Source organism: Nothoprocta perdicaria, unplaced genomic scaffold (assembly GCF_003342845.1).
Source record: "Nothoprocta perdicaria isolate Ctin4 unplaced genomic scaffold, notPer1 scaffold_20, whole genome shotgun sequence".
NCBI lineage: Eukaryota > Metazoa > Chordata > Aves > Tinamiformes > Tinamidae > Nothoprocta > Nothoprocta perdicaria.
In genome coordinates, this window is record NW_020455205.1 from 4847603 (window position 1) to 4864086 (window position 16484).

The following is a 16484-nucleotide window of genomic DNA, read 5'->3' on the forward strand; positions in this document are numbered from 1 at the left end:
CCGCCCTTTGTCTTATCTCCAGTTTACTTTCTGTTGCTGCCAAGTTAAATATCTTTTAGATCCAATAGGAGTTTCTCCTTGGGATCATATAAGGAGAGTAGCAGCAGTGAACTGGCACAGAAACACATTCTTCAGAAGGAAATAGGATTAGTTTCTACTTTAAGTCACAGTGCTTGGAGAACATGATTTAGCATAAATGAGTCGTAAGAAATTTGTATTTACGATAATCCTGCTTTCTTGCATTACCTCGGGGACCCAGTTGAAGCTGCTACCAAACCGGTGTCAGACTTAAACCGATATCAGCTTCTCTCCTTTGCTGTTCTCCTCCTCATCATCATTGGCAGGCTAAGTTGTCCTCAGATAGAGCGCTGAGGAATCCTTTCTCATAAACACTTTAGTGAAATTTATAGCTGAGGAAGTGGATACTCTCTAGGCTGCTTGTTTAGCTTTCCTTCTTGATGTCTTTATCAACTTCTTTTGATCCATTTTGTAAGATTATATCACACTACTTTACTGAAGGATTGTTTTTTTTTCTTAAAAGGAATGAAATAAATACTTCTCACTTTTCCAAAGCTGGCCTACAAGAACTTCAGGAGGTAAAGGAAAGTTTGAAGCATGCACAGCACCAGTTCACATCCTAGTGTTGTTTTGTTTTCTGTTTTCTATTTAAAAATGGAAACTTATTATATTTGCACATCCAGATCTTTTCCTTAAAAAATATGACCAAGTGCCATTTTGCTTAATTATATTTGAAGGTTCCCACAGCTAGCAAGATGAGAAGCCACATTATTACTTTTAGATATGATTAAAAATGGGAAGTCTTTTCTATGCAGCATTTGGGCAAAACACTGATTTTTCTCAAAGTACCTTTCAACAGCAAAAGTATTAGATAGAATACACCTTTTGTCAGGTGACTGGACTTGCTGTGTATGTGCGTTAGTTACAGCAGTTGTGGGAGGCACTGATGTTGCTGCGCATGTGTTGTACAGTGCATGTGTGCACCTCCTGCTTGCTGCCAACCAGGCTCTGGACAGCACACAAGAAAGAGTTTCTGCCAGTAGACCACTTGATGTAACACTTGGTTATTATATCATAGGTATTCCTAGTGAACTATCTTATGATAGCACCTTGATTTCAGCCATCATTTCTTCTGTGGATGCTCGCTGTTGTTAACTGTGTAGCAGAGAAGAATTGCAAGGGAGGGAAACTGAGGTCAAGTGGAGCTTTCACATCCAGAAAGGTTAAGCCATCCTGCAATGCGCTTCTGAGAAGCTCTGAGATGAGCTCGTCTTGGGGATGGGCTGTGGCTGTGGTGAATTGCAACGCTGACAGCATACAGCCTGTGAGCTGCATTTTTGGTATCTCTAATAGGTAGCTTTTCCTTTTGCAATCAGTGTTGAAGATGTCTTCACAATGAGCTCTAGAACTGAAATTTGCTATGTCCTTAATTAGTAGAAGCATTTATGGTCTGTGGCAGCCTCCTGGTACTCCTAGCTCTGTGTTAGTACTTAGATGGGAGACCAAGAAAAAGAATGAATAGGAGAGATGAAGCTACTAGGCGATGTGGTGGCCTTTTTCTTCTGCCTTGGGTTCTGTGGGCCACCAAGTTGCTGTTAAAATTGTTGATAGATCTGAATGTTGTAGACTATTGTATTGATGACTGTGCAAGTAGTTAATGTTAATAAAAAAATTTCATAAATTAGAGTCTATGTCCTGGCAGAAATTCATATTCACTTTATGTTCGTTTTGATGAAGTATCTTTCTGTGCTATTATAACTTAGTGATGAGACTTCTGGATGCAACAGCTGTTCAGAGCCTTCTGGGAGATGGAAAGCAAGTGATGCATATAAGCTTATAAAGAGCTATTTGAATGCATTTTTTGTGTTGTTATTGTTATTATTGTATGAAGTTACTGTGGTAGTTTATGGTTGTGGAGTAATTCCAGAAATGCTAATGACAGTCCAGTTCCAGTGCTTTTAGGTGACAAGTCATTTCTTGCTCCTCTTTGATAGACGTTGATACTGATAAAAGTGCTTAAGTGACATCATTCAAGAAACTGAGGATGTTTATGCAGAAGAAAAATTATTTAGAAGCCTAAATTATCTCCATTTGCCACATTGTTTTCACAAATGCAAATATATTCTCATTTTCAGTATGCTTAAAAAAAAATCTTAAAATTGGTTTGGCTTTGGTTTCAAGTAACACATTGTGATGTCCGAAGAAGATGAAGGTTATTGGTTATATACTGAGTTACAGGGGCCTGAATTGGGACAGATACGCTGCAGTGTGCATTGTGCACTCACAGGGTTCAGTTTAGTTACGTGACTGTTCAATTTCTTGTTGTTTTAAAAATTGGAAATAAAAGGAGTTCCAGTATGTGCCAAATTACTGGGCTCTTGCAAAATTTTGTAATTGAATTCTCAGATGTTGTTTGTGTCCAGACAGTTATTGTTCCTGGGAGGGGCAAAGGTCTGTTTTGTTGCTTCCTGTTCCTGACACAGAGTAATTCTGGAGGTTGCCTCCCTTCTTGTTCTGTCTGAAGCATTGTGGCACTTTTTCAGAAGTTGCTTTTTCTGTGATGTTAGGCAGTAGTACAAGTTACACACATAGTTACAGACTGAACTCCTGTGGAAGTCGGATTTCTGTATTTGGTCAAATTCTCTTAATCGGTAGTGAAAGGAAATGATAAGGCTTGTTCTTGAACAAAGTGTTTTCTTATTAGAATTGTACATCATGATCTCTGGACATATCTAGGTGTTCTAAGCAAATCTAGTTTTAGTGTTCTTAGTATTTCCTGCTGCAAAAATAATCCTTCTAAGTGGTTTATTTTTGTAAATATATTAATGTATGCATATATACAATAAAATATAACAGCTTAGATGCTTTGGTATATATGCAAAAACTCAGAAAAGTTATTTAGTATCTATGTAAGCTCAAATGTGAGGTTGGGAACACAAATTGTCACCATATTTGTTTTTCTGTGTTTCTCTGTTTTCTGTTTCTCTTTTCCTTTGATTGGAGATGAGAATTTAGGCCATTGAAGATTATCCAAATGTGGATGGATGTGGCAGTTTTTTTTAAGTAATGTTTCTGCTTGCAAAGCATGTGAGTTCTTAACTGTTCCAAGGATATTCAGTTTTGTAAACTTGAATTAAGTTTTTTTGTTGTTGTTGTTTTGTTTTGTTTTTTTTTTTTAAAGATTCATCTCCTCAGCCTTTTCTGATAAGGTAGTGTTCCTAGCTGTACTTAATTGTCCTTGTCTGTTTTCACCCAATCTGTATGCTTATGGCATCAGTGAATTCATCAAAACGCTCTTGAAAATACTACTTTTCATGTAAATTTGAAGTGCCTTACGGCTCTAATTGCATTGTTCTAGAATTTGTGAAGAAAGGTATGTTACCAGACCTTTTTGTAACATCATGTGGAGTCTGTAAAAGTTTAGTGTAAATACATACAACAATACTTGAGCAGTTACCTTCACACCTCTTCTACAGTATTGTTGATGTTACTTCCATTTCTGCGTTGTCACTGAATAAAAAATAGTTTTGAGTTCATTGGCCCACTTTTGGTACAAATGTCTATAAATCTGTACAGATGACTGCAACTTCATTTGAGACTGACTTACACAGAAGAGAGAAGCTGACAAGATTAAAGGAGCAGCACAAATTGAACGTGATTAGTCCTATATGAAATCTGCTTCCAGATGGCTATAAAACAGAATGTGGTTGAAGTCTAGATTGTGCATCTAGAGAAGCTTGGAGTTTCATCAGTCTATGCTTTTAAAAGGAAGTGTAGCACAATTTCTCCTCTAGATTTAGTTCAGTTCTGATGTCCTGCAATTACTTTTATTGCTTTTACAGAGTCACTGTTGCTTAGGTCTGTCACTTGCATTTTTGTGCTTTTATTTCCTAGGAATAAAAAGGAAAAAAAGAAGTGTAAGGGAGAATCTGTATTTGTTTTTAATTTTGTTGCAACATCCTTGTGGTTGCTGATTGACTCATCGTATCTGAGTTCATTTGTCCTTGGAGAATGTCATAGGAGGTGACGGTCTGAGATTGCTGTACTGCCTTCTTGAAAGACTTCTGCTCTGAGTGGTTGAAAATTGGTCTGACTGGCTGATGGTCATTTCTGATCACTGCTAACATCAGCAGGATTTGTACTGATGGCTAGGCAACAAAGTGTTTGTATTCCATTGCCAGGCTTTTGTTTTCTCTCCTTTCGAATACAGCAGAAAGTTAAACTCTCGCTGAAAGTACTTATTTCACCAAGTTACTCTTGTCATACTGTTAAGTGCCCCTAAGGACTTAATTATTTTAAATTTTGAAGCTCTGCTTGAAGTTCTCGAGTATATACATACACGTATGTATACATACATACATAAAATCCCCACTAGAGAGACACCTCTGCAGATATGTCTGGGGAGCAGAGCAAGGGGCTCCTGCTCCAGCTGGTCATGGGCAAGGACTTCTTCTAAATTAACTACAGTTGAAGAAGGGTCACTCCAGATGTTGTATGAGGATGTGTTTACACAAGTGTTCTAGTCTGTGTCTAGAATGCGCTTTACAAATGAATCTATTCATTTGTTCCTGTTTATTCCACGGCTCACTCGTGGGGAGTGATCTAGAGGGACTCAAGCTGGGCTTCTTTCCAGAGAAACCGAGTTATGGGAGGTGCACTTGGTGGTGGGTTTTTTGCCCATGGAACCAGGACAGTGCTACTTCAAAGTCAAACCTTCTGAAATGACTATAGTGTGAACATGGAATCCTTAGCATCATTCCTTGGCTGTAAAGATCTAAACCTGTTAAACCACTCTGATTGCTGCTTTCGATATGCTGTAAGGTTGGAGTATTGTAGGCAGACTAGTCCAGTTCTGTATTTGGGTCCAAGGAATTGCACACAAGTTTAGATGAAAATGGTGATGAACCTCCACACACACACCAAGTGTCAACTGACTTCTCTTTGGAATGCTACTTTACTCCTCATATCTTCAGATCTACTCTCATTCTAACTTCTAGTCAGTAATTTTTTTCAAGAATTTAATTTCTCAGCTGTATTCTTTTGTGGTGATCTTCACTGTTTTAAGAAGGCATTTATGCTTCATTTATTATTCATATGCATTCCTGCTTTTTCTTTGCATTTCTGTGCAGTTTGCCTAAATTCTGCATTTGTTGATCATTTCATATTCAATAACTTTGAAGATTGTCATATGTGTTGTTGCTTTAGCTTTATGGCCTGATCACACAATACCTTTAAACTTCATCCTCCTGTGATCCTAAATGCAGCTAGGATTTAGTAATGACTGATGAATATAAATAACATCGTGATTAACATAGCTTGAATTTTATTAGGAAGAAGGCTTGTTTAATATTCTTTGCTCTTCTTGTGATTGTAAATAGTCATATTAAAGAGTAAAACTAGAGCAGAAATCAGCAGGCTAGTAAATGATCTATGCTTGTGACCCAGCTTCCCTGTCACTCCAAACTGTATATTTTATATTAAGTGGCTTTTCTCATTTGTAGATCTCCAAAGGTCTCCTCTTGAAAGGCTCTTGCGTGGTTGCTTAGTGACAGCATTGTGCACTTGTTATGCTGTTCACCTTCAGAATAATAATCAGGTGAATTTTAGGAGCTTCCCACTTGTTCATAAGCTCTGAGGAGCTGTGCAGAAATGTAATGCAAAATCAAATATGGGGATATCACTTGGCTGAGAAGGCTGTTCTTTTTTGAGCTGGGTTTATGCGGTTTCCAATCAAGATACCTTTTAATCTCTACCAGGTAAAAGTTTAAAACATGCAGAGTCTTCTGGTGATACTGAAGAAAAATTCTTGCTTTGATTTAAAGCTTTTTTTTGTTTGTTTGTTTTGTTTTGTTTTAGTCTGTGAATATAGAGAGACAAAGGGTCCAACTTGCGGCTTTGGCAGTGACTCCCTGCTCGTGTTTTGGTGTGTGCTCCATGACTGAACACAGTCTCATCACTTACGTCATCACTTAGGGATAATCGCTAACTCCCAGCTACATGGGTTTGAGAAATTGTATGATGTTGTTTTAGATGAAGCATGACTAGCAGCCCTGTTGCCAGCGATAAGATGGGTCGCACTTTGTTGCAAATTCCATGCAGCCAGAGGAAATGCCATTTAAAAAATTGCATTTAAGATTTTATCTCATACAATATTCTCATCCTCCTCCTTCTCCTGCATCGGTAGCACCGTAACTGCAGACTGATTTTTCTAATACAGTTACATGCTTTTCTCATGTATTCAGCATGTGTTTTCAGCTCTATTAGTAATTATTTGAGGAAATAAAGGATATTTGTCTCAGTTATTGTTGGAGAGACAGTTGGAAGACTTAAGTCCTGAGGCCAATTAAAAGATTACTGTTAGAGGAGCAGTAACCCCAAAACCCCAAAACATTCTTTGCATAATCGGGATGCATCTCTCAGGAATGCACTTGGAGCAATGAGCAATGCTCTTTGGCAAGCTGGAGACAAATACTGTCATCCCCCNAAAAAAAAAAAAAGAAAAAAAAAAAAGGCAGGCATCATTATTTAGAGGTGTGTGGAAAGATTCCTAATTGCCAGCATTCTCTTTAATTTCAGCTTTATAAAGCAAGAAATTGGCATGCCTAATTTTCTGCTGAGGATGCTAATTGACACTTAAAATATTACCTTGATAGTTTGGATGATGGATGCCCATCATTTGGGTACCCATCCATCTGGTCACACAGGAGGATGTGGGCACACAGTATAAAATGTATTAGTGAGTTTTTTATTAAGTGGTTGTAATGCTTGAAAAATAAGTGAATTTTTGTGGGATTAGGAGTTTTTTTTTAATAACCGATATATTTATTTGAGTAGTAGAAGACCTTTTCAAATTCTTTTTATGGCTTTAAAGAAGACATTGCAACTGAGGTGCATCATGTCTGATTCCAAGGAACACAGATGTTGAGGACTGAGTAAAAATCATATGTGTTACCTTCCCCCCCTTTTTCCCCCTCTTTCATTTGAGAAAAGTCTGTTCTTTGCTTATAGCACAGTATGTTCTCTCAGGGAAGGGAGAGGAACACCAGTGGAGCTCTAATTCAATTTTTCTACTTCATGGAAGGAACAGTCGATTTTGAAAATTGCTAGAATAATCCCTCTCTCCAGCCCCCTACAGTTGAAGTTATGACCTCTCCATACTAGAAATGTGAGGAGAATTGTGGATTTTTCTTTTCAAGACTGACAGCATGTGTCTTCTGAGATACCAAAAATTTTAACCGACTTAATTTATTATTATCAGGAAAACGTTTATTGTAAGGGCAGAACGCTTTGCAGTAAAAGGAGTGTACTTAGAAATACTCCCGCAAGCAAAGGTCGGCTCAGAGGAAGGTTTGAATATGGCAAACAACTATCAATTGTTTTCTTTCTTTCTCTTTTCTTGTCCTGTCTGTAAAATTATGCAACTTTGTTTCATTTTCATTACAGGGTCCTAGCTATACAGTTGCCAGCATAATAAAGAGTGATGTTTGTAGTAAGGTATAGGCAGCTGCACATGTTCTGCACTTGTTTTTGTAAGCACTGTACAACTGTATTAGCCATACTCCAGACTGAAGCAGGTTTTGTTATTCGTATGGTTCATAAGTGTTGCTTCTGTGCTGTGTTCCTGTCTGAGTTCTCAAAAATAAACTTGGGTTGTGGTGTGCTGGAAGGTGGTGGAGGTTTCTCCAGGCCTCTTGCACAGATCTGCTTAGTTTGGGAAAGCCTCAGCCTCCCGTTTGTGACACTGGTGGCAACACCCAAGGTGATACTGTCCCTTGGAGAGATGCGGTCTCCTCTGTTCCGGACGCTGCTTATTGAAGATTTGGATGTGTTGTGGCTAAAGGCACTGCTGTGAATGGATTCTCAAAGCTTAAACCAGGCATGGAGTTTTGTGCTCATGGATACAGCATGGGTGTTACGTATGCCTGTCACAAAGCTATCATAGGTTTGCTTTTTTTTCTTGATTGCTGGTCTATTTTGCATGCTCGGGGAGGAATTGAAATAAATGAAATAAATGATTATTTTATCTTTAGTCACTGTGCAATAGAGACTGCAGAATATTTACAAGTGCATTGTTGGTTCTAAGTGTTACAAGTGTTGAAATGCCATAGTTCTGCCTAGTGTTCACTTAGGGACCCTTGTAAGTTTATAGAGTGAATAGATTTGCTCCTGGAAGTCATTAAAGAAAAACTGTTTGTTAATGCTGTTTGTCGTTTGTCTGTTTTCTCAGAGGAGATTCTAAATCCTGTTTTTTCTTCTTCCTTAATAGAAACCTGGTTAAGAAGTACTGTCCTAAACGTTCCTCCAAAGATGAGGAGCCCAGGTAAAAATGTGCATTTCAAGTTCTGTGTATACAAAGCAAAGTCCACAGTACTGCAGTATATTTTTAGTTGTGGTTTTCTGGAGTTTTTCTTTTTTAATTGTTTGTTCTAGAAAACTTTTAAGACAACAAAAGCATGAAGTAATTCTTAGGCATAAACAGTCTGTTTACTTTAATTGAGCTCTTGCAGATTAAACCTCATTAGACAAAATCTGGGTATTTTTATGCCATGTATGTTCCATATTTTTTTTAATAGGAAAACAATGATTTGTGCTTAGGTTCTAGCTTTTATTTAGCGCATTAGGGGTTTTTTTTTGAGTATATATATTGCAGTATGAATGTAGCTATGCAGACCTGGAACTTAAGTCTATGCAAAATTGTCACATTTTTGACTAGAAGAACTTATACCTCTTAAACTTCTGACTCATTTTGATTTTTAGAGACAACAAAGAGTACTTATTTTGATGTCCATGTCCATTGTCATTTTTTATTTAGAAAAACACTTTTTTTTTTCAAAGGCATAAATAAAATGCTTGTGAGTAGAAGTGTGTGGGCTGGACTTCAGGTTGCAACCAGAGCATATACTGTGTAGAGAGTACCTGGGAGTCCATGCTAGGACTTTTGCTAGTTCTTTTTATTCTGTTCAAAATCCTGGACCTTAGGAAACAGAATTTCTCGTTCTAGGATGGCATTTCAATTCCAGAGAGGCGAGCCTATGGAGATGGCTCTATTCCACAGTTAAAGAGAGAAAGATGCATATTTTAATATGGTGCATGTTGTTTTTTTTTCCTTTCTTCCCTTCCACACACACTTTTTCCACCCTTTGCCCCTCCTCTTCCCCCTTTTTAGTGCCAGCCATAGTGGCACCTTACTTCCAGCCAAGAGGTGGGCAGGCAAACAGGCAGCTGTCTTCAGAGCTGATAGCAAACTTGTTCTGTAGATCATCCATCGGGATGCATAGGAGTGGTATGATTGGCATGTTCCACCCTCAAGACCACCAAGCACATCATCTCTGCAGCAAGTTGAGCCTCCGAGCCTAGGGATGTATGTATCCCATCCCAAGCTCAGGCCTCTCAATTGGCAGCTTAGGAGATACCACTATACCACAGGGCTCTCCAGGTAGTAGTATTCTTCTTCTTTCTTTTCCATCCACAAAAATCCATATTCTTATAAAATGTATTTCAAGAGACATTGAACATATATTATGTGCTAGGCTCAATGTAGGCTTTCCCAACTTGCATTTCTGCTGTAATTCAGTACTCGAATCAGCACTGAGATAAGGTTTATTGTAAAATGTGTCTGACTTCATCATTGTATATATGCACCTCATTTAATTTTAAAAGAAAGTCTATTAAAAAACCTTTTTCACTTTCTGTGTGTGTGTGTGTGTTCTGTCAGGTTTACTTCGTGTATAGCCTTTTTCAACATCCTCAATGAGTTGAATGACTATGCAGGACAACGAGAAGTAGTTGCCGAAGAAATGGGGCACCGAGTATATGGAGAATTGATGAGATATTCTCATGATCTAAAAACTGAGAGAAAAATGGTAATTTCTATCTCTTAATTTGGTAAGAGGATATCAGAGTAGATATATCTATGAAAGAATTGATATTTTTGCCCAGCTTCATGAACTTGGCAATAAGTGGGTTTTATACTTGTATTTTTATGTGTTGGCTTGCTACAGTTATTAAAATCTGAAAATTAAGATCGTGGTAGGTAGTGCTTATGAGTGCTTACTTACTTTCGAGTGTAATTTTTCATCTGTAGTACTGTTATCGCCTGATTAGTAATTATCTTTCAAAAAGGAGTACTGATAACTTCCTGGAGTTACAGCACAGCATAATGTGTGTAGATTAGAGCAGAAGCTTGTTAAAGCTGACAGTATCCAAAATACATGTAAATTAATCCTATTTGTGATGTTTCCAGCATCTTCAGGAAGGACGAAAAGCCCAGCAGTATCTGGACATGTGCTGGAAGCAGATGGATAATGTAAGTTTTTGAGTTTTTTGTGTCAAATTTAACAATATTCCATCTGTAAACAGAACTTGTCATTTTAGTTACTTAAACAGTATTTAGATATATTATTGAATGGACAAGTCTGATTTACTGATATCCAAAATACAGTCAAATAAATATGAAATTCACTGCACTAAGCACTTCTTAAGTAAATAACACTGTTCTTGCAGGGGCATGCAATTAGGTCTCCAAATTTTTCAACTTATTTATTTCATCTTCTCATAAATGAAAAGTGACTATTAATTATTCTCTAAGCAAAAAACAGCCTACTGATAAGCAACAAAAAAAGTCTGTAACCAAATTAAAAAGTGGTTCCTCCACAGTTAGGTAAAAGCCAGAGATTCACTCACACACACGGTTGTCATTTACAGTGATGTGTTTTTTTTTTTTTTTTTTTTTTTTAAATGCAGTGAATTAAATGAACTTGCTTAAAAGTTTACTTAATTTAAGGTCTTTATTTAAATGGGAGTCTTGATAATTAGAATTCAAAGTTACAAAATGAAAATAGGGTAATGGCTGCTGATGCCATAAATCTGTGTTCCTTGTAGAGTAAAAAGAAATTTGAAAGAGAATGTCGAGAGGCAGAGAAGGCCCAGCAAAGCTATGAAAGACTGGACAATGACACTAATGCCACAAAGGCTGATGTTGAGAAGGTAAGAGTGGTGCCGTTTCTTTCTTTCCTTTCCCTTAACTATAACTATATTTTATTTGCCTGTTTATCATCATCAGTACTGGGACAGCATTCTCTGAGTGTATAAAAGTGTATTATATGTATATATTTGCTGCATATATGCAAAATCAAAGTTACTGTAAAATGTAAGGTAGTGCAGAAGGGGAGTATCCTTCTTCTTTATTCTCCAGATGATACTGCCTGGGTTATCTTTCTGCAGCAGGCAGGCTTACTGGTGTCTTGTATCTTGTGGGATGCATTTAGCTGAGTTCAGTCACTTCTGTATCTTTTTTTTGGATATGAATTTAAGAAACTTGCCTAGGGGCCTAAAACCATGATGCTTTCTCTGTGTATAATACAGTAGGTCTGTAGGCTATCAGTATAAATTAAGGTTCACTTTCTTTTTCAATTATAACAAACATTTCAGCTTCAGTGATTATTGTGATTAGTGTTTTTACATGGTTGGTGGTACCAAAGCTATATATCTTCGAAAAGCACAGGACATGTTTGAACCTTTAACACTTTCCTACTAGGCTAAGCAGCAGCTAAACCTGCGTACACACATGGCTGATGAAAACAAAAATGAATATGCTGCACAACTACAGAATTTTAACGGGGAGCAACACAAACACTACTACATTGTTATTCCTCAAATTTATAAGGTAAAACAATATTTAACAAGGATATCTTATTTTCTTTGGAGGAAGAAATAGATTTTAAGGCTTTTGTATTTAGAATTTTAGTAGATAATTTTCTTAGGAAATCAGCATAATCTGATGCAGTCAGATATTACCATAGTCCATGGAAATCTTGAAAATAATATAAAAAGCCAAAGTAAGACTTTGCAAGACATCTCCTGAAAAGGAAATTTCTCAAAGTGGTTTGTACGTCTGCTAAGGAAGAAATGCTTTCAAAAACAAGGAGATCTTGCAAAACTAGTTTAAAGCAAGATAACTGAGGAGCACTAGCAGAAGGAGTTGTCAGAAATGTAGCAGAATGTATGTTCAAGCATCTGGGAAGAATACTGTGACTGTAGAATTTGACTCTGAGAATCAGTGAGGAAATGGAAGATAAGTGAGTGTTGACTTTATTAAAAGTAGAGAATGGGCAATAATTTCCAGAAGCACGGGGGAGTTGTTTTTTTTTTTTTTTTTTTTTTTTTTTTTTTAACAATTCTTTATTTGATGGTGCAGAATTCGCAGGAAGAAAATGTCTTGCTTTGTTAAAGGCTCTTTAAATATTTTAACTGACAAGCAGCGCTTCAATGGTTCTGACATTTGCAGGCTAATGGAGGAATAGCAGCCATCTCCCAGGAGAAACAGTACACTTGTCTTTGAAGTAGAGATTTATTTTATTGACTTTATTTCTCTAGGTTTAAAATCTGTTATCACTGTGAGATATTACTCATGTTTTCTGAAATCTTTAATAAGAGTAGAAATCAAAACTTTACTTTATGCTTGCAGCAACTTCAAGAAATGGATGAAAGAAGGACTATCAAACTTAGTGAATGTTACAAAGGTTTTGCTGACTCTGAGCGCAAGGTTATTCCAATCATCTCAAAATGTTTAGAAGGAATGATTCTTGCAGCAAAATCGGTTGATGAACATAGAGTAAGTAAAGTTGAGCTACTTTTTTGGGGGTATGTGAACAAGTTAAATGATTTATCCTGTCCTTTTTTGTGTTGCTTTAAGGCACCTTTACGTGCCTTAAAGGTGGTGTGATTGCAGTTCTTAGCCTACCTGGTCACTTCCATTTTGGTGTCAGTTCCCTTTACGTGTCTTTGCTTTCTTGTGATCTCAGGTTCAGTGATGCCTCCTCACTTTGTATGAATTTGAACCCTTTGCTTTGGTTCTCTGGAATAATTCACAATACCAACGTGATTCTTACGTTCCACAGCATATGGCATCGAAACATTTAAGGGTAGCCAGTTAACAAAGTATCATTCTTTACCATTTTCTTTGACTGCAGTTATTCTCTGTTGAACATATCTACTTTTTTCCCATTCACCTAATAAGGGTTGTTTTCTGTTATCTTATTAAATCTGTTTTGTTTGTGTTATTTTCAACTAACTTCAGTGCTAATTTTGAAGGATCATAAGATGTAGTAATAGCTTGCCCTTAAAGTATATCCTATTCCAAATCTGTGATGAGCTGTGAGGGGTATTTGGTGGTTCTGAATAGCAAGATATGCTTTGATTTGCACTCTTGGTAACACTGCTGAGAAAAAAATAAATGGATGTATTCAAAAGTGTGCATTTGATGTTCTCTCTCATCTTCCCATCTCAGCACTTAAAAGAAGAACTTATGTCTCTGTTTCTCTCTTTATATCTGGATGTCTTTGCTTGTTTTTAAATTCTTTAATGTCCTATCTTTAGGACTCCCAAATAGTGATAGATTGCTTCAAATCTGGTTTTGAACCTCCTGGAGACTTTCCATTTGAAGATTATAGTCAGAATATTTACAGAACTATCTCTGATGGAACCATCAGTACACCAAAGCAGGAAGGAATGAGAATTGATTCAAAAACTACCGTGGGCAAGGCGAAAGGAAAGCTGTGGCTGTTTGGAAAGAAGCCAAAGGTAACAATTACAAAATTACTATTCAGAAAATTAAAATGTGAAGATTCAGTGTGTGTGGAAGTGGCAATTATTTAGTTTCCTCTTGCCCTTACTTTCTTTTTGAAGATGTAAAATGAGATCGGAAGGTTTGAATGGGGTTGGGCATGTGTAGAAAATATCAAGAATAGCAAATTTTACTTTTATGGAAATTTTAATTGGGGAAGTCTTGCAGTTTTTCTTCTGTTGATTTGTGTCCTGGATTTTTTTAATACTTATTTGATATTCTATATAGTTTTAAACAGTGCAAATAAAAATAGATTTCCATTTCTATAGCATTTTTAATTTACTGTAAAAACTCTGACCTACCATAGGAAAAGTATTAATCTGGATAGTAATATAAGCAGAAAGGATTGGGGAATTATGCTTTAGAATCAAGCAAATGTCAGATCTCTCTTATATTAATAAAAGGAAATTCTTTAAATGTCATCTTTATATATATGAGTATTATGTAGATTATTATCTACTTGCATCTTTTGCACTTTTGAAGTTTGTCTGAAAACGTTAAGGTTTTTCATATCTCATTGAAGCATCATACGGGTAAATCTTATAAATGAAATGTAACTATCAAATAGATTTTTAAAAATTACACTCAAGAAAAAAATAGAGAAATTGCTCTTTCATATATAATTATTTTAGTTTCAAGTGTCACTTTCTCTGCATATGCCTTTATGGGTCAGCAAAAAGATATTTATACAAATTCTGCTATAGAAGTTATTAATGATAATATATGTGTTTAGATTTTATGTTAGGCCTTTATTTAGCATTAAAGCCTATCAGTCATTTTAATGATGTCCACAAATTTCAATGAGGCTTCTGTCTGGTGAAATTAAAATAATTTATTACAGGAAATTATTTGTAGTCCTTTTAAGCAGTAAAACTTGTTTTCCCATTGGTAGTATTCTAAGCAAGCAGGTCTTCTGTACAGAAAGAAAGGATCTATCTGATTCTTTATTCTCTCTTTGGTGTATTATGTGACTGTAGCTGCGTGCTAGCCATGAAAACTGATTATTAACATTTCATGCAATATACTTATTAGCTATACTTTATCAGTGCAAAATCTTAGCATATTTTATTGCATTTGCCTACAAGGATAGATAAGATTCAGCCTGTTCTGAAATGAGAAGGTCACTACCACTTTGAAAATAAGATTTAGTGAGAATTTTGGTCTCCTTCTCTGGAGAGTGAGGCTGTAAAAATCTGTTAGTTTACAAACTGGATTTTGGCCCTTAATGTAATTGCAAAAAAATCCTGAGTTTGAGAACTGCTGAAGGAAGCTGGCAGGGTGTTCACTCCTGCACTCTTTTTGCTTCCTGATTTGTTCACATTATATGTTGGTTTTGGATAGCTTATTGTTTCCTATATGGAATTACAGCTACACATATTTATGTATATACGTACATGTGTGTCTACCTTGAGTGCCTCCGTGAAATGGAAGTTTATGTCCTTTTTCTCGCTCCTTTGGGAGAAATGAAGAAAAACAGATCAACTGGGAGCAGAACACTTTTCATGATCGATATCTGGTTTTAACTTCAAATATCCTAGTAACTTGATAATAGGATATTCTTACACTGGTTTATTATAACTGGAGTGTTGATGGTGGGCTTTGGGCCTTGATTTAGCTGAAACTGTGACTGTGCTTGACGTTGAGATACCCTATTTACCTGTTTTAATACAGTCAAAGACAGAAAAGTATTTTGGAAGGGGAGCGACTTATGCAGCAGAAAAACGAGTAGAGAAGAAACATTCAGATGAAAACTCAGCAGAGCTATGAAAGAGGAAAGAAAGAGGGAAGCAATTTAAAGCAAGTGGAGGAGGTTCTAGTGGTGGTGTTCGGGAAAGTCAAGCAGCTACTCTGTCAGCCCCATTGACTATTGAAATTGAATCTGCTGTTTATTTTGGTCACTTTGCATAGGTGCTCCTGTAGCTTAGCTGTCCAGATGCACTGAAAAAAGGCTGACAGACTCGTAGGAAGAAAAGCAAGGAGTGCAGAGGCTGCCAGGGTGACTGTGACTAAAGTTAGAAGAAGCCAAACTTCCTGCTTTAAGCAAAGAGACAGGCAGCTTTGGTATTTTTAGGACTTTGCAGAAGTGGGGTCTAAAGCTGTCTTGGATATTACTCCGTTCTCTGCACCAACTTGGATTCTCAAAATTAATTCATGACAGAAACCTATTAAAACCAATGCAGATCTAATATAAAAGCGTTTGTGGAACATGTTACAAACTTTTTCTGTGTTGGATGGAAATTTTGTTTTTGTAAGACAGAATTTTCATTTTGAAATCACTGTGAACATTTGGCTTATTTACTGCTTTCTCTATTTCCATGTTAGCCACAGTCCCCACCCCTAACCCCAACTAGTTTATATACATCCAGTACTCCTAATGGGTCCCAGTATCCCATATTCTCCATTGAACCAGTGCATTATTGCATGAGTGACATAAAAACAGGGAAGCCCAGAATTCCTTCTTTCAGAAGCCTCAAAAGAGGGGTAAGTTTGATAAAAAATTGAAATGCATGATGGGCTATGAGCAGTGTGTTTGTGATGTGGCTTTTCTGATGCTCTTCACCCTCATTATAAGGCTTATTCTATTAAAACACTCTGCTATAAGGACACTTCTAGGATACTTCATTTCACATTATACAGATGCTTTGAATAGGTTAAAAAAATAAAAAAGCTTCTCTTTATAACATTGCAATTACTTATGCCCAGAGAAAGGTGTTATAAAGAGGGTGCTCAGCATATGTATGATACCTTTTTCTTCACCTTTTTCTTTTTTCCCATTCACAAATGTTTTCCTCCCGTCATGTAACACATTTCTGCAGTAATTCATCATTGGCTATATAGTCTT

General features: G+C 36.6%; 1 protein-coding gene across 3 annotated transcripts in view; it reads left to right on the forward strand.

Moving 5' to 3' along the window:
* FNBP1L (formin binding protein 1 like) overlaps positions 1–16484 on the forward strand; it is a 29329-nt gene that overhangs the window by 2048 nt on the left and 10797 nt on the right. For 2 of the 3 annotated variants that reach the window (XM_026037851.1, XM_026037850.1), the window contains exons 3-9: positions 8285–8338; positions 9734–9881; positions 10262–10324; positions 10900–11004; positions 11555–11683; positions 12485–12631; positions 13396–13599. In XM_026037851.1, the coding sequence (XP_025893636.1) occupies positions 8285–8338; positions 9734–9881; positions 10262–10324; positions 10900–11004; positions 11555–11683; positions 12485–12631; positions 13396–13599 (850 nt within the window). Of the gene's footprint in view, positions 1–8284; positions 8339–9733; positions 9882–10261; positions 10325–10899; positions 11005–11554; positions 11684–12484; positions 12632–13395; positions 13600–15964; positions 16124–16484 lie in introns of all 3 variants that reach the window. The other variant, XM_026037852.1, reaches the window with a different exon arrangement.